Here is a 26,501-nt window from a genome sequence, read left to right as displayed (position 1 = left end):
GCTGTCTCATGCTGCTTCCCTTATTCCGTCACATATTAATTGTCCCCCCAACAATGTGACCAAACCGGAACAAAAAATATGTTCCCCTCCAATTGACATGGGTTTTGTAACAGAAATAAAGTTAACATATACTTGCATGAATTAACTAAAGGAAACACATTTTTAATCACATTATATGTAAATATGACCTTATATTTATACATTGTATTTATTTACTCTAACCAACTATGAAATGATATAACAAATATACAATGTGCTTCTGTCAGCACCTAACTAAGAGTTTCCCGCTTGTCTCCAACCCTTCCCCCATGCATTCCTGAGCTAAGATAAAAGGTGACACTCTCCTGTAAACAGACGGCCTTTGTCTTTTGAGGCCTCCAATAAATACTAAAAAAAAAAAAAAGGTTTTCTCTGAGCATTTCTTATTAAATAGATTATTACATTGTAAATTAACAGACACTTTACTTTTGCTTGTCCTTATGTCCCTGCAAGATGATGTTATGTTTTGGACGCATGGCTGCAATGGTTGTGATCTCTCGGATGCAGAATTTTACACCAGTAAAACCAGCAAAGCAGTAATTATAGTCTGCACATTGTGTTGTTGTTGAATGATATTTATCTGATTTAAAGTCAAATACAGTTTATATACTTGTCTGTCTATCTGTGTTGGCCCTGCGATGAGGTGGCGGCTTGTCCAGGGTGTACACCACCTTCCGCCCGAATGCAGCTGAGATAGGCTCCAGCACCCCCCACGACCCCGAAAGGGACACGCGGTAGATAATGGGTGGATGGATCATTTGTTGCCGTGCTTTTTTGTGGAGACACCATGAAAACATACATTTATTACGAATCGTTCATGACTTGCCCATCACTATGACTCATTGGCCCCGCCCCTAAGTGACGCATGCGTGGAGGATATGCGCTTTGCAGCAAAGTCTTCCTTTACTCCACACACGCTTCTAAGCCTCGCTACTAACTACACTTTATTCATCCTCCGTGTCAGGATAAACTCCACTCGTCTCAGTCAACTTTGGACATTATTAGGCCCGCTTAGCTTGCTACTTGTTTTAGCGCGTTAGTTAGCTTAGCGTGCTAGTTAGCTTAGCGTGCTAGTTAGCTTAGCGTGCTAGTTAGCTTAGCTTGTTAGCTGCTAACAAAGAGACGCGGATTTGATCAACACATCGCTTAGTTAAGATCAAGTGTGAGGGTAAAGTGTTGTGATTGTGTGAAAATGTGTGAAAGAACGATAGCAGAGTACAAAGAGGAACTTTCTCGGACAAAAGAAGAAAACAAAAGACTACGTCAACTACTGGACGCTGTTTTCAAGAAACCTCAAGTTGTGTTACACAGAACAGGTTTGTTTACTTCTTACTCTCACATGTTTACTAACTTTATATTTCATTATTAACATGAACATGACGTGTTTGATTAATTGTGATTAATAGGTGTAGTCAGACACATGATTGTTATTGTGTTATTAATGTGATTATCAGACAGCAGTCATTTCCATTAGATAATGTTCAAATATAGGTGATTTGGCACACTTATAATTAAAATAACAAAAATAATGTTGTTTTTCATCAGATATGTACTAGTATTGTATATGTGGATGGGGGCCCTGCTTTGGAAATAATGTGTAGCCCTTTCAGAGATCACATTTAGTTCCACTTCAAGCATTCACATGATCCACAATGAGATGAGATGGTATAACGTGAACAGTTCTGGAACTTTCTAACTCGGGGAAAAAAACGGGATCTCGTTGGAAGCGCGATGTATTGGGTATAACAAAATGGTGTCTGCCATTGTAGTTTACAATGTCACTACGTCAGTAGTTGTCAAACTTTTTTCACCAAGTACCACCTCAGAAAATACTTGGATCTCCAAGTACCACTATCATGAACATCATTAAGATACAGTAGCATGATAGGCCTTAATTATTCATTAAAAACAAGGAAGACACGTTATTTAACAAGTATATTTAATATTTTTAGTTACTCTAACATTACACACAGTTTGAACAGTAACACTGTGTTTGAATGTAGAAAAATAAAACACTGTATTTAAATAATGAAATAATAATTGGCGTACCACTAGGTGATGCCTGCGTACCACAGTTTACATCATATTCACATAAATCATGTATCTATTGTCTGCCCTAAATGTCAAAATATTTTTGTTTGTATCCCACCCATACCACCCCCACCCCAAAAAAAGAAAGAAACAACAAAAAAAACAAAGTAATATTTACAAATACATCGATTAAATAAACAAAGAACAAAAAATAATAATAATACATTAATAATACATTAATAATAATAAGAATCAGAAATAAAATAAAATATAAACAGATGCATATATATAAATATATATATATACATATATACATACATATACACATAAAGGGAGTAATCCCTTTTATTCTTTTTTTTTGCAGTACAATCACTAATTCGAAAAATTAAAATCAGGTTTATGGGGCGTGACATAGTTGACACAGTTTTCCCAGTATAAAGTAAATGTCTCCAATTCATAATTAATAAAGGCAGTTATCTTCTCCATTTTATATATGTCCATTGTTGTTTCCATCCATTGCTTCAAAGTTGGGCTCTCCTGGGATATCCATTTCCTAGTAATGGTCTTTTTACAAGCCACCAGTAGGATATTCATGAAGTGTTTATCTTTCTTCAGCCAGTCCTGAGGTACATGTCCAAAAAACAAAGTTTTACTTTGGAGGGGTATTTCACGTTTGAAAATATCCTGTAGAGCTTGGTGTATCTCTTTCCAATAGTCCTTTATGGTGGAGCAGTCCCACAAAACATGGTAGTGATTTGCATTTGAATTCCCACAATTTCTCCAGCAGGCAGGGGAGTTGTTATCATAGTGAGACTTCTGAAAAGGTGTAATAAAAAATCTGATCAAACTTTTCCAGCCAAACTCCCTCCACTTGGTGAGCTGGTACAAGTCCATTGATATTTCCATTTTATTGTCCATTCTTCCTCAGATTTAGTTATCCCTCCTTCCTTCTCCCATTTTGTTTTAATATATGAAGTTGAATATGATTTCATATTCAACAGACCCTTATACAAGCATGAAACACTTCTATCAATAATTTCTGAATTGTAGGCTTTTGTAAACAGTTCAATCAAACATATACTCGTCTTTGTGACACTTTTCACCTTCATATTAACAAAATGCCGCGACTGCAAATATCGATAGAAGTCTTGGTTTTCTAATATATATGTCCTTTTAATAGTTTCAAAACTAAGCATTTTTTATCTTTCATTACACTGCATAAAACTGTTATACCCTTAGATATCCAGTCCTTAAATCTTGAGTCTAATTTATTAGGTGTAAACTCTGTATCATAGGCACACCATTTAAGAACTGCAATATCACTCTCGAGTTTGTATTCCTTTATGATCATTTTCCACACTTTAAGGGTCCATTTCACCCATGGGTTATCAATGTTGTTTATGTGGGTTTGTAAATTGCTATCCGCCAGAATTGCTTGTATGGGGATGGAGGGCATTTCTTCTTCAATAATTTTCCATTGAGCAATGTATGATGAGTTGCACCAGCATATCACTGCTCTCATCTGGGCTGCAAAATAGTAATATCGGAGGCAAGGTAAACCCCATCCTCCCTTTTCTTTGACCAATTGTAAAGTTTTGAGACAAACTCTTGGCCTTTTACGTTGCCATATATACCTTGATAGCATTTTGTCCCATTCATTGACTTGGTTTTGGTAAATCTCTATTGGCAGGGTTTGAAATAGGTACAGCAGTCTTGGCAGTACATTCATTTTAATGGAATCAATTCTAGAACTAAGGCTAAAAAAAGGAATTAAGTTCCATCTTGCTATGTCATCTTTTATTTTTTTATATATGGGTAGATAATTGTATTCTGATCATTTTGTTAGATCTTTTGGCAAATTAATGCCCAGGTATTTAAAAGACTCTGTTTGCCATATCAGAGGGTAACTACTTCTGATTTCCCCTGGTGGGTTATAATTATATGAGAGTAGCTGGGTTTTACCTATATTGATTTTATATCCTGATAGTTGACCATACAGTTCAAATGATTGTATTAATTTAGGGAGCGAGTATGTTGGGTGTCCGAGGTAAACCAAAATGTCATCCGCATAGCAGGCCAATTTATACTCTCTTCCTTTAATCATGATTCCCTTAATATCTTCATTGTGTCTAATAGACTGAGCTAATGGCTCTAGATATAATGCAAAGAGTAATGGTGACCATGCACATCCCTGTCTAGAGCCCCTTTCTAGGGTAAAACAGTTTGATAAGTATCCATTGACTTTAATCCTAGCAGTAGGATTGTTATATAGTGCCTGTATAGTTTTAATGATTGTATCCTGAAAGCCAAATTTATATAAAACTCTGTAAAGAAAATTCCAAATGACCAAATCAAAGGCCTTTTCAGCATCCACACTTATAACAATTGCTTGTATGTTTTTTCTTTGTATATGATCCATAATATGTAGTGTCTTTCTTATATTGTCTTGTGTTTGTCGTTGATGTATAAAACCTGTTTGATCATTATGTATCAATATAGGTAAGAAATCTTCTAATCGTTTGCCCATAATGGAAGTAAATAGTTTATAATCTACATTGAGAACCGATATTGGCCTGTAAGATCCACATTCAATTCTATCCTTGCCTTCTTTTGGTATAGCTGAGATAATTGCCTCCCTCCAACTAAGTGGCGTTTGTGCCTTTTTTAAGACCCAATTCAGTGTAGGGAGTAAAACAGGTATTAATTATTTTTTTAAATCCTTATACCACTCAGCCGTGTAACCGTCTGATCCTGGCGATTTACTTAATTTAAGCCTACTAATTGCAACTTTTAATTCATTTTCAGTTATATCTGCAGATATTGTTTGGTTTTGTTTTTCATCTAAAATAGGTCAATCCAGAGAGTTCAGGAAGCTGTCAATTTGGGTTATCCTCCTACTAGAGACCTCAGAGTATAAAGTTTTATAAAAATGTTCGAAGGCTTCCTGAATTTCATTTGGTTTAGTTTGTATCTCTTTTGTTCTTGGATCCCTCATTTTATGAATGGTGTTTTCCGCTATCTTTTTTTTTAGTTTCCAGGCCAGTATTTTCATAGACTTAGAGCCACTTTCATAGTGTCTCTGTTTCAAAAACATTACATTTTTTTTAATTTCTTGTGTGGCCAAACTGTTCATTTCAATCCTAGTATTTCTTAATTCCCTTAATGTATCCTGTGCCAAATCTAGTTTGTGTTTTCTTTCTAATTCTTTTAGTTGCTTTTTTTTAAGTCATTTGATTTTGTATTCTAATTTTTTTTCTTAAATGAAGATATTGCTATAATTTTCCCTCTTAAAACAGCCTTCAGAGTGTCCCATAATATGGGAGGTGAAACCTCTCCTGTGTCATTGAACTCCAAGAAGAGACTAATTTCAGATTTAATTTGTGTCTTAAAGGATAGGTCATTCAGCAGACTTGAGTTTAGTTTCTATGTATTATTTTTTGCCCTCAGATTAAAGTCAATAGATAGGTATATAGGTGCATGGTCACTTAGATCTATCGTCCCAATTTCACAGGTACATATTTTATCTTTATCCTTTCCAAATGTTAGAAATAATCTATTCTTGTATAAAGACAAGTGCGGAGCAGAGAAATAAGTATACCGTATTTTCCGCACTATTAGCCGCACCTAAAAACCACAAATTTACTCAAAAGCTGACAGTGCGGCTTATAACCCGGTGCGCTTTATATATGGATTAATATTAAGATTCATTTTCATAAAGTTTAGGTCTCGCAACTACGGTAAACAGCCGCCATCTTTTTTCCCCGTAGAAGAGGAAGCGCTTCTTCTTCTACGGTAAGCAACCGCCAAGGTAAGCACCCGCCCCCATAGAAGAGGAAGCGCTTCTTCTTCTACTGTAAGCAACCACCCGCCCGCGTAGAAGTAGAAGAAGGGCGCGGATATTACGTTTCATTTCATTTGTGTGTTTACATCTGTAAAGACCACAAAATGGCTCCTATTAAGAGACACGCGTACAACGCAGAATTCAAACTCAAGGCAATAAGTCACGCAGTAGAACACGGAAATAGAGCAGCAGCAAGAGAATTGAAGCAACAAGATGACCTGCGCCACTAAGACAGGGAGACAGCGCCGGACGACATACGCCAACATCTGCCAGTGGATTGTAAATGCCTGGGCGGATATATCGGTCTCAACTGTGGTCCGAACTTTCCGGAAGGCAGGATTCACGGAACTGCTGGACAACAATAGCAACATTGACTCTGATGACTTCGACGAGACGGAGCCGGCCATTTTGGATCCCGTATTCGCCCAACTTTTTAATTCGGACACCGAAGGAGAAGAATTCGAGGGATTTATGAATGAAGAATAACTTCAGAAAGTGAGCGTTATGTTTATTTTGTGTGTTGTGACATTGCTATTGCTCTGCACTATTTTGAATTTTACTATGTTTGTGATTGCACATTTGCACATTACCGTACATTTTGGGAGTGAACAGAGTTGTTAGAACGCTGGTTTTTAATATATTATTAAAGTTTGACTGGCCTATCTGACTGTTTTTTTGACATTCCCTTTAGCGCAGTTAGATGCGGCTTATAACACGGGGCGGCTTATAGGTGGACAAAGTTTTGAAATATGCCGTTCATTGAAGGCGCGGCTTATAACCCAGGGCGGCTTATGGTGCGGAAAATACGGTAACCCCTTTTGTCTGGGAAAAAGTCTCGCCATATGTCAATTAAGCCTACTTCCTCAAAAAGTGTGTTTATTTTCTTATAAAGGGGTTTCACGTTATGTATTTTTATACTAGATGAGTCCAATTTTGGCAGTAAATATATATTTAAATCCCCACCACAAATCAAAAGACCTTTGGTTTCCGTTACCATAATATTGGTGATTTTTTGGAAGAAATGAATATCACTCCCAGGGGGTGCATAGACATTCAATAAGGTGATTGGGTTCCCATCTATCTTTCCCTTTACTAAAATAAATCTGCCCTCCTTATCACCAAATTCCAGTACTTTTTCAAAATGTAGCTTTTTTGAGATGAGGATTGTAACTCCTCTCCTATGTCCTAATTTATATGACGAACAAAACAAATGAGTGAAGCCCATTCTCTTTAGTTTTACATGCTCCTTGTCAGTCAAATGGGTCTCCTGTAAATATACTATGTGGGCTTGTTCTGTCCTCACCTTTGATAATATTTTATTGCGTTTAATTGGGTTCAATAGCCCATTAACATTAAACGATACACATTTTACTTTGTCACTAACCTTATGTATTTACTTGTAAGTGTACCAATAAAATATTCAAAATAAAACCTAGCAAGTCTACTCCCATAACGAAAACAACTGAAATAACATAAATAAAACAAAGCAAAATAACTAAAGAAAATTAAAAAAGAAAAGTGTACTTCCAAGGCAGGGGTATCTAATAGATTCCCCTGAGTTGGGCTAGATAAAACGTCTGGCTATGTGGGAAATCCTCTCCCAACTATGGGCTGAGGGCCCCCATCATGGCACTTGGTAGAAAGAGAAAAAAAATCTCTGTTCATTACATAGATACATCCCTCATTTGTATATATTCTCATCTAGCTGGGGTTATTATACAAACACAAATGTCTTGGAGTGAATTTAAAGTCACCTGTTTTGGTTCTGTTCATCTTACCAACACTTTAAGAAGTCAGTCAAAATTAACAGGTCCCCCGGAGAAGGCGATGATTATCTTCTGAAGGCTTGCAGTCTCTCCTTGATGCTTTTCTCTGGCTCCTCACCTGTCCCCTCCCGGCTCCTTCCTCCCATGGTCTCCCAGGCGGAGCGGGACAGCTGATCCAGCAGGCTCTCCCTCGGCGTAGTCACGCTGACTGGCAGTCCTCTGTCCTTCATGTCTTTTGTCGCCTCCTTTGCTGTCCGGTACAGCTGCGTGCCGTCCTCCTGGAACACTCGTAGTTTGGCCGGGTACGGAGTCTGGAAGCGGATATTTCTTTGCTTTAACACTCGCTGGGAGGTAATCATGGTCAAAATATATTCGTCTCCCATTCAGAAAAATCGTCTTCTTTCCCCAGGCTTTGCGCATGACCTCTTCTTTCATCCTGTAGCGGAGGAATTTGTTTATTATTGACCGCGGCTTGTCTTCTCTGTCTCCGGCGGGTCTTGGCACCAGCGCACAGTGCGCCCTTTCGATGTCAAGTTGCGTAGTTGCGGGGATCTCCAACATGTCCCGCAGCAGTTTTTCCACAAACTCTGGCATGGACGGTCCCTAGGCTCTTTCGGGAACATTGTATATCCTCAAGTTCTTGCGTCAGGATCTCCCTTTATAGTCGAGTAGTTTGTTTTCTTGCTGATGAATGACTTTTATCATGTTGTTCAACACATACTCCACGCTTTGTATCCGGCCCTCCACCTTCTCAATTCGCTCCTCTGTGTCTGTTATTTGTTGTTTAATGTTGGTGAGCTCGGATTTAATATCGTTCAGCTGTTCTTTTATGTCTTTTTGGAAGTCCCGAATCTCCTCCAGAACTTGGACTAAACCTTCGGCGTCCGCCTCCTTTGAGCAAAGGTTAGTGTTAGCACCGCCATCTTGTAGCTTTACAGGTGAGCTGTTCGCGGACACAGAGCTTTCCTCATTTACAGGCTCTGCAACAATATGTCCTCGATTTCCTCTGGTTTTCCCCATTCTTGCCCCTTTTGTTTGTTCAGAGATTATCTAAAAATTTGTCATTTTACGTTCTAACGGGGCAAAATATATTTTCTCACGAGGGAGATGTTACTCTAAGCTGCCATTCAGCTTGATGACGTCACCAGAACTCCTCAGACTCAGTTTTATGTTTTTTATAGGTACAGAAAATGATGGAATGATCACTTAAGCCGCATACAGTAGTTCCACTTGTGGGGATCTTAGACTGGTCAGAAGTAACAACGAGGTCTATGAAGGTTTAAAAGGACTCACTCACCCTGGTAGTTTTCTTAATGAGCTAAGTGAGACAATGTTTTTGGCACAGCTTAGTGAAGGTTTTAAAAATGGGTGCATCCTTTCAGGACATATCTGTGTTCCAGTCCCCAAGAAGATGTAAACCTGTATCAACATGTTTACACAAAACTCACACACTCACTAAATACATTTTACACTGTAATCGAGTCTAATTAAAGTTATAATTTCACTTCCTGATTCTGACTTACATGCAACAATAAGTGAAAGTAAACATTTATTTTCAACAACCAAAGTAGTCAACACTTGAATTATTAAAAGAACATAAAGGTGACTGAGTTTCCTTCAGTGTGTTGTAGATGGTCTCCAATTCCTAAAGAGGAATTGTTGATGGAGATACTCCATAAAACAGCACATAGGAAAACATGTTTTTGTTCAAAGTTCCTTTTGACCCAGCCAACAAAATGACTACCCAAAAGTATTCTGCATGATAACAAAAACATCCATGAATGTTTTTTTAAGTGATTTTGGAATTAGATTGTTTTTATTTCCATGATAATGAAGTTATGGTAATGACAATCTCAATATTTACGGACTTTACATCAGTGATGTTAAGAATGCCTCAATCAATGCTGCCTCGTACTTATAAAAATTTTCAAATTGACCCCCATCAAATTTTCAAGTCTGTTTTTGTACTCACTGTACAACTTTTGAATTAATTTTAGGACAAAAGGTGGTATTTCCTGTGTTTTTATTGGTTGTTTTGCTACACACTTTTAACACAACACACAAAAGAACACAAATAATCTCATTGTGTTAACAGTGTCAGTCCAAAACTATTTATATTCTCTCTTTTTCGCTTATCATTTATCTTATTGACTTGTTTACCCAACAGATGTCCAGCAGCCCCCCAACATGAAAGAGGAAGAGGATGATCCACAGCCCACACACATGAAAGAGGAAGAGGGGGATCCACAGCCCACCCACATGAAAGAGGAAGAGGATGATCCACAGCCCACCCACATGAAAGAGGGAGAGGGGGATCCACAGCCCCGCCACATGAAAGAGGAAGATGATGATACACAGCCCCCTCACCTGAAAGAGGAAGAGGGGGATCCAGAACCCACCCACACGAAAGAGGAAGAGGATGATCCACACATGAAAGAGGAAGAGGATGATCCGCAGTCCACCCACATTAAAGAGGAAGAGGATGATCCACAGCCCCCCCACATGAAAAAGGAAGAGGAGGATCCACACATGAAAGAGGAAGAGGATGATCCACAGCCCCTTCACATGAAAGAGAAAGAGGAGAATTCACACATGAAAGAGGAAGAGGAGGATCCACACATGAAGGAGGAAGAAGAGGGAGAGTGTGTTGTAGGGCAGGAGGAGGATGATGTCAGCAAGTTTCCACTGACTGTTGTCTTTGTGAAGACTGAAGAGCATGAAGACAAAGCACCTGAGTCCTCACAGCTTCATCACAGTCCAAGTAAGCACATATCATTTTATTCTCAGGGCATTCAATCCATCACAACTGGACTGTTCACTTTGTCTTAGAAGACTCATCCAAGTAGGCTTCATCACTTCATGCTCATACACTTCAAGTCTTAAATCTAATCATTGGAATTTAGAGGGGAACTGCACTTTTTAGGGGATTTTTCTATCGTTCACAATCATTATAAAAGACATGATGGTGGATATATAAAAAAAAATCACATTCTAACGAGGGCTGGGAGATATGGCCTTTTATTAATATGTGAATATGTTTTGCTCATGTCACGATACACCATATATATGTGGATATGTTTAGTCCATGTCACGATACACCATATATATGTGGATATGTTTAGGCCATGTCACGATACACCATATATATGTGGATATGTTTAGGCCATGTCACGATACACCATATATATGTGGATATGTTTAGTCCATGTCACGATACACCATATATATGTGGATATGTTTAGGCCATGTCACGATACACCATATATATGTGGATATGTTTAGGCCATGTCACGATACACCATATATATGTGGATATGTTTAGTCCATGTCACGATACACCATATATATGTGGATATTTTGCCTTAGTCTTGAATGAACACTTGATGCATATAATCACAGCAGTATGATGATTCTATGTGTCTACATTAAAACATTCTTCTTCATACTGCATTAATATATGCTACTTTTAAACTTTCATGCAGAGGGAAATCACAACTAAGTCAATTTAGCAAAAGTGTATTATTAAACAGTTATTAAGCAGTGGCACAAACATTCATGTCATTTCAAAACAGAAAGTGCAAGATTGTCAGAGACATTTTAAAACAAGCTATTAGTGCACTTTTGTACACGATGTCACTAAGATGACATATCAAAACAACACTAAATTAAAGTGCACTTTTTGTACAGAACGCCACTACAATAGTTTAAAACAAAGTGCACTTTTGTGCATGATGTCACACAAGATATTTCAATAAGTGTCAAATAAAAATGAGCTGCATAATAGGAAATCAAATAGTGTGTGTCCTTCACTATGTGGTAAGTTTCTGCGGACGTTATCTCCTTCTGTTGTTGACTATTTGTTTCATACGGTGTTGATGTGGAAATGGTTGCTTGGGCATTTTGTGGGTGTGGCACTGAACAGAGATGTTGACATGCAGAGTTTCAAGCACTCCTCATTCTCTAGCGGGTGACTTTTCAAATGATGCTACATTATCAGTGCTGCTACTTTTTGTAGCAACGCTTTTGCCGCATACTTGTTCACCATCTACCTGCTTGGAGCCAAACCACCGCCAGATGATGGGCCTCCTGCTGTTTGTCTCGGGAATTAATTCTGCCTTCATTTGTTACCAGATTGTCACCTTCTTTCTCTCGTATTACCACTAGCACCACAGCTAACGTTACCATGCCGCTACCTGTCTGCTCCGTGAGAACATATGACGTTGCACACGTGACAGTATGTGACGTATGTAAGAAGGTGCGCTTGTTTTGTGTCTCTGTGAGAAGGAGAGACAAGAAAGAGTGAGAAGAGCCTGTAGTGTAATGCCTGCAGCTAAAAGCAACTGTGTGAGAACGTATACTCCAATATCACCATATAGTCATTTTCTATATCGCACAGAGAAAAACCCACGATATATCCAGTATATTCCATACATCACCCAGCCCTAATTCTAACTCATAAATGTAAATAAAAGTCCACTTGCAATGGAGCCAATGGGAGGTCCTCTATAACCATCCAAAATACACCAACAATACTCCATTTGCATTTTGTGGCTTGAATGTCCACCAAGTGGTAGTTGAGTTGAGTTGAGTTGAGTTGTGTTGAGTTTATTTGGAACATGCAAACACACAACATGATACATCACACATGCATGCATACAACATGATACATCACACATGCATGCATACAACATGAAACATCACACATGCATGCATACACCATGATACATCACACATGCATACAACATGATACATCACACATGCATTGAGACAATTGAGAATGTTTATCTTCTTCTTTGTACTTTGTAAACACTTTAAGTGTGAAGAGTTTCTTGAAGTGGATCATATTAGTACATTGTTTGATTGCTTTGCTTAATCCATTCCATCATTTAATTCCACATACTGATATACTGAAGGTCTTAAGTGTTGTACGTGCATACAAATGTTTTATATTACATTTTTCTCTAAGATTATATTTCTCCTCTTTTGTTGAGAATTGTTGTACATTCTTGGCTAGCAGGTTATAGTTTGCTTTGTATATCATTTTAACTGTTTGCAAATTCACTATGTGGTGGAATTTCAGTATTTTTGATTCAATAAATAAAGTGTTTGTATGTTGTCTATATCCAACATGATGTATTATTATAACTGATCTGTTATGTAACACAGTTAATGAATGAAGTGTACTTTTGTAGTTATTTCCCATATTTCTACACAATAAGTCAGATATGTAACACTAGCGAGCAGTAGAGAATATGAAGTCATTTTTGGCCCGGGACGTATTTTGCTTTATTCATTATTAAAATGTTTTTTGCCACCTTATGTTTTATATTTTGTATATGAGATTTCCAGTTCATTTTATCATCTATTAATACTCCCAGAAATGTGGTTTCTTTTACCCTTTCAATGTCTATTCCGTCTATTTGTATTTGTGTTTGACTTTCTCTTCTACTGTTACCAAATAGCATTACATATTTTGTAACTTCACAAATGTCATCTATATAGAGATTGAATAATTGAGGTCCTAGTATTGATCCCTGAGGTACACCACAGGATATATTTAGTGTTGTAGAAGTGTGTTGGCCTAGCTTCACGTATTGTTTCCTGTTGGTTAAATAACTTCTTATCCAGTTTAAGACCAACCCTCTGATGCCATATCGTTCTAGTTTTTTGATGAAAATATTGTGATTAATTGTGTCAAATGCTTTAGTTCGATCCAACAACACTGCTGCTGCACATTTTTTACTATCTATAGCATTGCTCATTTTTTCTGTCATTTCAATTAAAGCCATCAAAGTTGAAATATTAGCTGTGTATCCATATTGGTTCTCTTCTAGTATTCCATGTTTGTTTATGAAACTCTCTAATCTGTTATTGGACACTTTTTCAATGATTGTAGAAAACTGTGGAAGTAAAGAAACAGGTCTAAAATGTGTAAATTGGTGTTTGTCTCTAGTCTTATACAAACCCTGTTTCCATATGAGTTGGGAAATTGTGTTAGATGTAAATATAAACGGAATACAATGATTTGCAAATCCTTTTCGACCCATATTCAATTGAATGCACTACAAAGACAACATATTTGATGTTCAAACTCATAAACCTTTTTTTTTTGCAAATAATAATTAACTTAGAATTTCATGGCTGCAACACGTGCCAAAGTAGTTGGGAAAGGGCATGTTCACCACTGTGTTACATGGCCTTTCCTTTTAACAACACTCAATAAACGTTTGGGAACTGAGGAGTGTTGCGTTTCGGACCAGTTGTTCCTCCCAGGGAATTCAAGTCACAATTCGCTCCCAAGTTCTTTCCGACACTTAAAGCTGAGTTGAAAAACCACCAGAGACAGAATAGGTATTTTCTTGTATATTCTCAAAGCTTTGCCAATATACATTTTTATTGAGACCAGTCTAACCCTAGAACCTTCTATCGCGCACACCCAAAATGGTCTGTCTTCCCGATCCCACCACACTCTCTCTCGTCCCATCTCTGTAGCCAAAACAAAATGCTAGTCTAAACACATTCCAAAGAACTCAAGGTTATCGCACATAGTATACTTGCTGACAGAGCATCAAGAGAATAAATGGAAAATACGAGCTGTTTTCAAATATGACTAATAAATGAAAGAAGTACAACTTAAATTCGGATATATGTAAATATCTGCCTCCGACAGGAGACACATTTTTTAAGCTTCTCAGGTGGAATTCTTTCCCATTCTTGCTTGATGTACAGCTTAAGTTGTTCAACAGTCCGGGGGTCTCCGTTGTGCTATTTTAGGCATCATTATGCGCCACACATTTTCAATGGGAGACAGGTCTGGACTACAGGCAGGCCAGTCTAGTACCCGCACTCTTTTACTATGAAGCCACGTTGATGTAACACGTGGCTTGGCATGGTCTTGCTGAAATAAGCAGGGGCGTCCATGATAACGTTGCTTGGGTGGCAACATATGTTGCTCCAAAACCTGTATGTACCTTTCAGCATTAATGGTGCCTTCACAGATGTGTAAGTTACCCATGTCTTGGCCACTAATACACCCCCATACCATCACACATGCTGGCTTTTACACTTTGTGCCTATAACAATCCGGATGGTTCTTTTCCTCTTTGGTACGAAGGACACGACGTCCACAGTTTCCAAAAACAATTTGAAATATGGACCCGTCAGACCAAAGAACACTTTTCCACTTTGTATCAGTCCATCTTAGATGAGCGCAGGCCCAGCGAAGCCGACGGCGTTTCTGGGTGTTGTTGATAAACGGTTTTCGCCTTGCACAGGAGAGTTTTAACTTGCACTTACAGATGTAGCGACCAACTCTAGTTACTCACAGTGAGTTTCTGAAGTGTTCCTGAGCCCATGTGGTGATATCCTTTACACACTGATGTCGCTTGTTGATGCAGTACAGCCTGAGGGATGGAAGGTCACGGGCTTAGCTGCTTACGTGCAGTGATTTCTCTAGATTCTCTGAACCCTTTGATGATATTACGGACCGTAGATGGTGAAATCCCTAAATTCCTTGCAATAGCTGGTTGAGAAAGGTTTTTCTTAAACTGTTCAGCAATTTGCTCACGCATTTGTTGACAAAGTGGTGACCCTCGCCCCATCCTTGTTTGTGAATGACTGAGCATTTCATGGAATCTGCTTTTATACCCAATCATGGCACCCACCTGTTCCCAATTTGCCTGTTCACCTGTGGGATGTTTCAAATAAGTGTTTGATGAACATTCCTCAACTTTATCAGTATTTATTGCCACCTTTCCCAACTTCTTTGTCACGTGTTGCTGGTATCAAATTCTAAAGTTAATGATTATTTGAAAAAAAAAATGTTTATCAGTTTGAACATCAAATATGTTGTCTTTGTAGCATATTCAACTGAATATGGGTTGAAAATGATTAGCAAATCATTGTATTCCGTTTATATTTACATCTAACACAATTTCCCAACTCATATGGAAACGGAGTTTGTACATATGTTGACCAGATGTTGAGATATTTGCTGGGAGTCCATATTGGTTCTCCACCAGCGTCCCACTTTTGTTGATAAATAAATCTAATCAGCTATTGAATAGTTTTTCCATGATTTTGGAGAATGGTGGAAGTAATGAAACTGGTGTGTAGTTAGTAAACTGGTGTATGTCTCCATTCTTAGAAATTGGTACAACTTTTGCAATTTTCATTTTGTCAGGGAATTTGCGGGTTAGAAATGATACGTTGCTGATATATGTCAGAGGTTCTGAAATGTCTTCTATAACCTTTTTTATGGTTACCATATCTATTCCATGACAGTCGGTTGAGGTCTTGGATTTACAATGTTTTACAATTTTGATTATTTCTTCTTTTGTCACGTTCTTAAGAAACATGGAATTAGGATTTCTGTCTATGAGCTCACTCAAGTCCTCAACTGATCCATCATCTGCATTTGGAAATCTTTGTTCCACATTTGTTCCGATATTAACAAAGTAATCATTAAAACGTTCAACTATTTGGTTCATATTGTCATTTTTTGTATTTCCATGTAGAAAGTACTGGGGGTAATCTTTCTTAGCAGCATTTTTAATGATGCTATTTAGGATGCCCCATGTTGCTCTCATGTTGTTTCTGTTCTTCTTTAATAATTGTCTGTAGTATTCCTTCTTACATGTTCCTAGTATACCAATTAGCTTGTTTTTATATTTCTTATACCGTATTTTCCGCACTATAAGGCGCACCTAAAAACCACAAATTTTCTCAAAAGCTGACAGTGCGCCTTATAATCCGGTGCGCCTTATATATGGGTTAATACTAATATTAATTTTCATAAAGTTTCGGTCTCGCAACTACGGTAAACAGCCGCCATCTTTTTTCCCCGTAGAAGAAGAAGAAGCGCGCGGTGCATGCTGGGATATGTGACGTTTCATTTCCATTTGTGTGTTTATGTAAAGACCCCAAAATGGCTCCTATTAAGTGTGTTGTCTGTCTAATTATAAATAATGCAGACGAGGCGTGTTAACTGAGTTCTCAACGTTTACTCACAGCGTGCTCATAACCACATTCTAACTGCCAGCATACAACAACGCTTCTCAGGGCTACCGCGCATACTCGTCACTATCGTTGCATGCTGGGTAGTGTAGTTGTTATATTTGCTAGCTCATAACATCACATTAAGAGACACGCTTACGCGCTTAATTCAATACTCGCCGTCATTCCGGGTGGATTGACAAAAGACCTCCAGCCGCTAGATATTGGTGTCAACAGGGCATTCGAAGCTAGACTGCTAACTGCGTGGGAACAGTGGATGACAGAAGGCGAACACACGTGACGTTCACCAAGACAGGGAGACAGCGCCAGACGACATACGCCAACATCTGCCAGTGGATCGTAAATGCCTGGGCTGATTCAGTCTCATCTGTGGTCCGAGCTTTCAGGAAGGCAGGAATTGTCACTGAACTAATAAACGGCAACGACACTGACTCCATTAATGACGACTTCGACGAGACGGAGCCGGCCATGTTGGATGCCGTATTCGCTCAACTGTGTAATTCGGACACTGAAGAAGAAGAATTCGAGGGATTTGTGAATGAGCTATAACTTCATAAAGTGAGCTTTACATTTTTATTTAGTGTGTTGTGTTGTGTGACATTAACGTTTGAGCAACGTTGAGTTATTGATATATTGTTATTGCTCTGCACTATTTCACGTGTTACTATATTGTGATTGCACGTTTGATTTACGTAACATCGTAAATCAGCTGTTTATTCATTTTGGGAGTGAACGGAGTTGTCAGAACGCTGGTTTGTTATCTATTAATAAAGTTTTACTGACCTATCTGACTGTTTTGTTGACATAGGTGCGCCTTATAATCCGGTGCGCCTTATATATGAACAAAGTTTTGAAATATGCCATTCATTGAAGGTGCGCCTTATAATCCGATGCGCCTTATAGTGCGGAAAATACGGTACTTATTTTCTGCCTCTATAGATGTCTGTGTTATTAATATTCCATATAATGTCTTTTTTTTGTGACAAGCATTTTGCAGTCCTTTTGTCATCCATGGTTGGTTGTTTTTCTTTTGCTTCTTACTAACTTCTTTCCATGGACAACAAAAACATTGATATTATACATGTGGGCCAAAATATATATGTATGTATATATATATATATATATATATATATATATATATATATATATATATGTACCGGTATATATATATAAATGCTGTTAAATGTAGCTTTGATGTGGCAAGCTACTTTTGCAGTGTAGCTTGTAGTGTAGCGTGCTACAATTCTCTGAGGGTAGCTTAGCTCCATTTAATTGAGAGTAACTTGTAGCTTAGCTTACTACATTGTCCAGGTAGCTTGCCCATCACTGTCTATTTGGCCTAGCTCACATGTCAATAGTTTGAATACTGCAAACTTCAATACAGTAACACCTCATTTGTTCTGCAGACGTCCAGCGGGTGTCAGCGGGGAGTCATGAAGAGGAGTGGCACACCAGTGTGGGACAGAAGGAGCTACAGGCCCCCTCCCACATTAAAGAGGAGCAGCTTCATGATGAAGATGAAGCTCAGTCCTTACAGCTTCATCACAGTCAAAGTGAGGAGAACAGAGGGGCGGAGCTTGTAAGTCAACACATCACAGAAGCTGATGGAGAGCATTGTGAAGATATCAAGTCAGAACCAGACAGCATCTTTGCTCCACTGTCAGACATGGACCACATGATGTCACACTCTTCTGATCACAGTGACCACATCCAAAAACCTTTGGAGAGTAAAAATGACTCTAAAGGTGATACGAGACATCACACTAACAACAAACACTTTGACTGCTCTGAATGTGGGAAATTATTTAGACAAAAGAGTAATTTTACAAGACACATGAGAACACATACTGGAGAGAAACCTTTTACTTGCTCTGTTTGTAAGAAAAGTTTCTCCACTAAGCAAAGCATGACCACACACATGAGAACACACACTGGAGAGAAAGCTTTTACTTGCTCTGTTTGTAAGACGAGTTTCTCCATAAAGCGTAACATGACCACACACATGAGAACACACACTGGAGAGAAACCTTTTACTTGCTCTGTTTGTAAGAAGAGTTTCTCCACAAAGGAACGCATGACCACACACATGAGAACACACACTGGAGAGAAACCTTTTGCTTGCTCAGCTTGTGCTAAAAGATTCAACACTAAGTGGGAAATTATATTGCACATGAGAACACACACAGGTGAGAAACCTTTTGCTTGCTCAGCTTGTGCTAAAAGATTCAACACTAAGAGGGACATTATATTACACATGAGAACACACACAGGTGAAAAACCTTTTACTTGCTCTGTTTGTAAGAAGAGTTTCTCCAGAAAAGACAGCATGACCACACACATGAGAACACACACTGGAGAGAAACTGTTTAGTTGCACTGTGTGTGATAAGATGTTCAGGTTAAAGTATCAGGTCAGTAGACACAAGTGTGTAACAGTCATGGAAGCTGCAGGGATGTAAAAACACTTAAACAGTGATTGTGCTAAATGTAGTTTAAAAACACAGCATGTTTAATAAGAATGTATATTTGATGTTGTATGTAGTGCTTCTCATCTTCTAGTCTTATATGTTGTCCTGTACTTACTTTTTAAGTTGTGTGCATGTTTTGAATATTATATATGTAGCTACTCTTTTATTCTATTTTCTCATTGTTAAAGAGAGGACATCTTATTATTTGCATTGGTATTTTTCCCACACATTTTTTCCATTGCATTTTATTGATGTTATTATCCAACTAAAAGTATGAATGAATAAAATGGTTAACAAAATGTGGACTCTGGTAGATTAGCAGCATTGTTACATCATGGATGTTAACTACTGCAAAACATCAACAAAGAAGAAAAATGCTGAAGTTAGCAACACATCACTGAACTTTAGAGCCATCGTGAGTGGAGTTGCTTGTTTTTATTGCTGCATTTGTACTTATTTCACCTCACATCTTCACTTTTAATCCTAAAGTCTTCTTCTAATATTGTCATGACGTGGACTATGAAGGGTTTGTTTTCCCGAGATGCAATAAAAGTTGGAGCGGACATGGCGTGAAGGTAAGGACATATTTATTCTAACAAAGTACAAACAAAAGGGTACTTACAGAAGGCGCGCACAAGGCGGAGATACAACTTGACTGAAACAAAAAGCTAGCACAAAGGCAACACTATGGACATGAAATAAATAAGCACTTACTGTGACATAAACTATGGCATGGACTATGATATCAAGGGTATCATCAGGTAGCATGGATATCAGAAGTAATCAGTGGTATCAGAGTTAATGTCGCCAGGCTGACTTTCTGGCAACTATCGGCTTAAATAGTCGTGAACATGATTAGCAACAGGTGCGTGAGTGCAAACGTGAAACAGGTGGAACTAATGGGTTGCTATGGTGACCAAACAGGAACTAAAAAGAGTCCAAAAACCAAACAGGGCATAACTTAAACAAAACATGATCACAGACATGACAGAGATCCCCCCTTAAGGACAGATACTAGATGTTCAAAACAAAAAACAAGGCAGGATCGAAAGTCATGGGAGGGGGACATGGCGGTGGGTCGCCAGACCAAGTGTCCCCGAATCCACCGAGGCAGAGTCAGGTGGCGGCGGCGCGTAGAACATCGCTGCACCTGACGAGGTGGGCGACCCGAGAACGGCCACTACCGTGGCCGACGAGGAGGTCGGCGTACTTGGCGTGGCGGACGCCCAAGGAACGCCCACATCCGTGGCCTACGAGGAGGTGGACGCACTTGGCGTGGCGGACGACCCGGGAATGGCCACATCCGAGGCCGACGAGGAGGCGGGCGCGTTGTCGTCGTCGTGGCAGGCGTGGAAGCTGCGCACGTCGTCGTCGTGGCAGGCGTGGAAGCAGCAGACGAAGCAGACATGGAAGCAGTAGACGAAGCAGGCGCGGGTGCAGTAGACGAAGCAGGTGGCGAAGCTTGGCATGGTGGGTCTTGGCGTGAGTCCTGGCTTGGTGAGTCCTGGCTTTAGTCCTGGCCTGAGTCCTGCCGGGTTGGGTCTTGGCTTGGTTGGTCTTAGTGTGGGTCCTGGCGTGTTGGGTCTTGGCGTGGTGGGTCTTGGCTTGGTGGTGCTTGGCTTGGTGGTGCTTGGTTGCGTGGAGCTGCTAGGCTTGGTGCTTGGCGGCGTGGAGCTGCTACGGGCGGCGCTTGGCGGCGTGGTGCAGGTACAGGAACCCGCCGTGGTGCAGGTACAGGAACTTTGTGTGGTGCAGCGACAGGTGCTAACCTGGTGCTGCGACAGGTGCTAGCCGTGGTGCAGCTACTGGTGCTAGCCTTGGACTTGGAAGGGTCGCTAGCCGTGGAGCAGCTACTGGTGCCAGCCTTGGAGCAGCTACTGGTGCTAGCCTTGGCGCTGGTGCTAGCCTTGGCGCTGGTGCTAGCATTGGCGCTTGGCGTGAAGCTAGCCGTGGAGCAGCTAGCCGTGGCTTTGGCTTCGGCGGAGGTGGCCCAGCTGGGGGTTGCGGCCCGCCAGGCCGAAAGACCGGCGGTGGCGGCTGGACCGGAGGTTGCGGCTTAGCAGACCAAAAGACCGGTGGTGGCGGCCGGGCTGGAGGCTGTGGCTTGGCATGGTGCAGCTGAGCCCCCCCCCCCCTCAAGGAGCAGATACCGGACGCGCTCCCCGCGGTCCTGAACCGCCTTTAGGAGTGGGTGGAGGGAGGTCAGGAGGAGGGCACAATCCTCCCCTCTAAATTGTCCAAATTGTCCTTCTGTCCTCCCCACCTGGGCTTTTGTGGGTGAAAAAAAAGAAAATGTTTGTGACTTGGGCGTGGGTTGAGTCTTGGGGGGCGGGAATGAAATTGGGATGACCTGGATTGCTTAGCTCTAATTTCTAAAAACATGTTTTGATATATTTTTATCTTGGAAATAGTCTTTTGTTGGGGGCGCATGACAAAAAAAAGAGTTCAGGGGAAAAAAAATCTTCCTGGGCTGTGATGTCATCCTGGGGCTGCCATCTACTTCCGCCCGAAGGGGGAGGAGCTTGCGGGAGTGATGTGTCCTGACAGGGAGGCGAAGCCCTTCTGGACGGCTTCCGTCTTTGCCGGCGCGTCCGGTACTGCTGTGACGCGATGCCGTCCCCGGGCCACACGGAGCTGATTGGGATCAGCTTGCCGGTGGACCCCACGTTAAGTCTCGGCGCTCCATGGCACTTAACACCTCCTGCGTGTCCGTTGCGAGAAAACGTTCAGCTGGCGACATTCTGTCATGACGTGGACTATGAAGGGTTTATTTTCCCGAGATGCAATAAAAGTTGGAGCGGACATGGCGTGAAGGTAAGGACATATTTATTCTAACAAAGTACAAACAGAAGGCGCGCACAAGGCGGAGATAAAACTTGACTATGGAACAAAAAGCTAGCACAAAGGCAAAACTATGGACATGAAATAAATAAGCACTTACTGTGACATGAACTATGGCATGGACTATGATATCAAGGGTATCATCAGGTAGCATGGATATCAGAAGTAATCAGAGGTATCAGAGTTAATGTCGCCAGGCTGACTTCCTATGTACGGGCAAGCGATCAAATGTTTGGAAGCCGCAGCTGCGTACTCACGGTAGCGCGTATCCAACTCAAAGTCCTCCTGGTAAGAGTCTCTGTTCCAGTTCTCCACAGGCCAATGTGTATCCAACTCAAAGTCCTCCTGGTAAGAATCTCTGTTGTCCCTGTTCTCTACGTGTTTGTGTTGCTGCAGCCAGCCGCTAATACACCGCTTCCCACCTACAGCTTTCTTATTTGCTGTCTCCATTGTTCATTAAACAAATTGCAAAAGATTCACCAACACAGATGTCCAGAATACTGTGGAATTTTGGGATGAAAACAGACGACTTAAAAGCTGGCCACAATAGTGTCCCAAAATGTCCGCTACAATCCGTGACGTCACGCGCAAACGTCATCATACCGAGACATTTTCAGCAGGATATTTCGCGGGAAATTTAAAATTGCACTTTACTAATTTAACCTGGCCGTATTGGCATGTGTTGCGATGTTAAGATTTCATCATTGATATATAAAATCAGACTGTGTGGTCGGTAGTAGTGGCTTTCAGTAGGCCTTTAAGATTAAATACTTCTCTTAACAGGTAATAAAATGACACCACAAAAAGTGAAACAGCAGCAGGACCCAGTAAATATTTTCTTAATTTACTAATTAATTAACTATAAAGAGTAACATGACAGTGGATATTTCACAAGAATTCACCAAAAAGTGGAAATTGGGAATGCTACATAAAATCTTTTAGTTTTGTTTAAGATGCAGATGAAGGAGGTGGCACCGTGTAGTAAAAAAAGGGATATTTATTGATAAAAGAACAAAAAGCGAGAGCAACAGGGAACTATGAAGAAAACAAAACAAACTGCTGAAACCCAGCAAAACACTCACAGGAAATGTGGAGCAGATGGCGTCCACAAAGAATGTGCGTACTAGAGATTGGCATCAAAAAGTATAGTCGATGGTCACCTGGGAACAAAGAATAATGTCCCGACAACGAAGGTAGCAAAAGGATCAACTAAAATAGTCTTGATTGCAAACAGAAAAAAGGTGAGGGGAAATGCTCGGGGACAGAAGTGAAGCAGCCACAGGAAAACACCAACAAAACCGGAAGAGCCACCAAAATAAAAGCACAGGACAGGAAGTAAAACACTAACAAAAGGCAAACATAAGGCACGGCCTGGTGTCACCAGATGTGACAAATGGACTCTCAGAAATGAGCTGAGCCAAGATTGACACCCTGGATAATGAGGGATAAGCAATCTCGTGTCATGTCAGCACACTGTGACTGGAAGGCAGGATTGTTGTCTTTTATGTGGAGGCTACAGTCCGCATGAGAGAAGTGAGTACTACTTCTATCAATACAACTACTCTTACTTCATTTACATGTATTTTTTACTTCCAAAATATTATTATTATTATTTTATTTTTATTGACATCCAGCATCAGACATTCGTATCCATTACATCATGTTTGCATACATCATACATCTATTATCTGCCCTAAAGGTCAAATTATTATTTTTTTATATCCCAATGATGACACTCCTTGACCCCACAAAAAGAGAAAAACAGCCAAAAAACCCAAAACGAACTAAAGTAATAATAATATTATCAAATAAAGAAATAAATAACCATAATGATATTAATAACAAATTTGAAGACTCGAAAACTTCTATGGAAATGCAAAAACCAAGACTCCGATTTCCCTCGCCCGGACGCGGGTCACCGGGGCCCCCCTCTGGAGCCAGGCTCGGAGTTGGGGCACGATGGTGAGCGCCTGATGGTCGGGCCTGTCCCCATGGGGCCCGGCCGGGCACAGTCCGAAGAGGCAATGTGGGTCCCCCTTCCAATGGGCTCACCACCCATAGCAGGGGCCATAGAGGTCGGGTGCGTTGTGAGCGAGGTGACAGCCGAAGGCAGGGCACTTGGCGGTCCGATCCTCAGCACCATGAGCTAGCTATTGGGGAGTGGAATGTCACCTCGTTGGGGGGGAAGGATAGAGTCGGACTCACTTCGACGCACAGCTTTCTACCGATCACCACCTGGTGGTGAGCTGGCTGCGATGGTGTGGGAGGATGCCGGACAGACCTGGCAGGCCCAAACGCATTGTGAGGGTCTGCTGGGAACATCGAGCAGTCTCCTGTCAGAGAGAGTTTCAATTTCTACCTTCGGAAGAACTTTGAACATGTCACGAGGGAAGTGCTGGACATTGAGTCCGAGTGGACCATGTTCCGCACCTCTATTGTCGAGGCGGCTGATTGGAGCTCTGGCCGCAAGGTAGTTGGTGCCTGTCGTTGCGGTAATTCTAGAACCTGTTGGTGGACACCGGTGGTAAGGGATGCCGTCAAGCTGAAGAAAGTGTCCTATCGGGTTCTTTTGGCTCATAGGACTCCGGAAGCAGTGGACCGGTACCGACAGGCCAAGCGGTGTGCGGCTTCAGCGGCCGCCGAGGCAAAAACTCGGACATGGGAAGAGTTTGGGGAAGCCATGGAAAATGACTTCAGGATGGCTTCGAAGCCATTCTGGACCACCATCCGCTGCCCCTGCGACCCGACCTCGGATAAGCGGAAGAAGATGGATGGATGGATGGATGGAAGTTGAATATGATTTCAGATTCAACAGACCTTATATAAGCATGCAACAGTTAATAGTTTCTGAATTATAGGTTTTTGTAAACAGTTCAATTAAACATATGCTTGTCTTTGTTACATTTTTCACCTTCATATTAACAAAATACTGTAAATATCGCTAGAAGTCTTGGTTTTCTAATAAATGTGTCCTTTTAATACTTACAAAACTGAGCATTTTAAAAAAATATTTCATTACACTACATAATAAATAAATGATAAATGGGTTGTACTTGTATAGCGCTTTTCTACCTTCAAGGTACTCAAAGCGCTTTGACACTACTTCCACATTTACCCATTCACACACACATTCACACACTGATGGAGGGAGCTGCCATGCAAGGCGCTAACCAGCACCCATCAGGAGCAAGGGTGAAGTGTCTTGCTCAGGACACAACGGACATGACGAGGTTGGTACTAGGTGGGGATTGAACCAGTGACCCTCGGGTTGCGCACGGCCACTCTCCCACTGCGCCACGCCGTCCCCATAAAGCTGTTGTACCCTTAGATATACAGTCCTTGAATCTTGAGTCAATCAATTAATGTTTATTTATATAGCCCTAAATCACAAGTGTCTCAAAGGGCTGCATAAGCCACAACGACATCCTCTGTTCAGATCCCACATCAGGGCAAAGAAAAACTCGACCCAGTGGGATGACAATGAGAAACCTTGGAGAGGACCGCAGATGTGGGTGACCCTCCCCCCCCACCCCCACCCTAGAGGAGACCTGTGCAATGGACGTCGAGTGGATCTAGCATAATATTGTGAAAGTCCAGTCCATAGTAGATCTAACATAATAGTGAGAGTCCAGTCCCTAGTGGGGCCAGCAGGAGACCTTCCCGAGCGGAGACAGGTCGCAGCGCAGAGATGTCCCCAGCCGATGCACAGGCGAGCGGTCCACCCCGGGTCCCGACTCTGGACAGCCAGCACTTCATCCATGGCCACCGGACCTGTGTAACTCCCCCTCCACAAGGGATAGGGGGGAGCAGAGGAGAAAAGAAAAGAAACGGCAGATCAACTGGTCTAAAAGGGGGTCTATTTAAAGACTAGAGTATACAAATTAGTTTTAAGATGGGACTTAAATGTTTCCACTGAGGTAGCATCTCTAACTGTTACTGCTAGAACATTCCATAGTACTGGAGCCCCAATAGAAAACGCTCTATAGTCCGCAGACTTTTTTTGGGCTGTGGGAATCACTAATAAGCTGGATGACGCAGATTTCTTGCTGGGACATATGGTACAATACAATCAGCAAGATAGGATGGAGCTAGACCGTGTAGTATTTTATATGTAAGTAGTAAAACCTTAAAGTCACATCTTAAGTGCACAGGAAGCCAGTGCAGGTGAGCCAGTATAGGCTTATTATGTCATGATATTATGATCAAACTTTCTTGTTCTTGTCAAAAGTCTAGCAGCCGCATTTTGTACCAACTGTAATCTTTTAATGCTAGACATAGGGAGACCCCAAAATAATACGTTACGGTAATGGAGACGAGACGTAACGAACGCATGAATAATGATCTCAGCGTCGCTAGTGGATGACATAGAACAAATTTTAGCGAATTTACGGAGATGGAAGAAGGCCGTTTTAGTAACACTCTTAATGTGTGACTCAAACAAGAGAGTTGTTTTAGTAACACTCTTAATGTGTGACTCAAACGAGAGAGTTGTTTTAGTAAC

General features: G+C 40.8%; 1 protein-coding gene across 1 annotated transcript; it reads left to right on the top strand.

Moving 5' to 3' along the window:
- The first annotated feature begins 936 nt into the window (after nucleotides 1-936).
- LOC133613924 (uncharacterized) lies at nucleotides 937-20,130 on the top strand. The gene is made up of 3 exons (XM_061971849.2): nucleotides 937-1,355; nucleotides 9,845-10,438; nucleotides 18,099-20,130. The coding sequence occupies exons 1-3, from the start codon at nucleotides 1,232-1,234 to the stop codon at nucleotides 19,148-19,150; spliced, it is 1,770 nt and encodes a 589-aa protein (XP_061827833.1). The 5' UTR covers nucleotides 937-1,231; the 3' UTR covers nucleotides 19,151-20,130.
- Nucleotides 20,131-26,501: the final 6,371 nt, after the last annotated feature.

This window comes from Nerophis lumbriciformis, linkage group LG13 (genome assembly GCF_033978685.3).
Source record: "Nerophis lumbriciformis linkage group LG13, RoL_Nlum_v2.1, whole genome shotgun sequence".
In the NCBI taxonomy this organism is placed as follows: domain Eukaryota; kingdom Metazoa; phylum Chordata; class Actinopteri; order Syngnathiformes; family Syngnathidae; genus Nerophis; species Nerophis lumbriciformis.
Note: the sequence above shows the minus strand (reverse complement) of the source record. Positions and strands in the feature narration are given on the sequence as shown.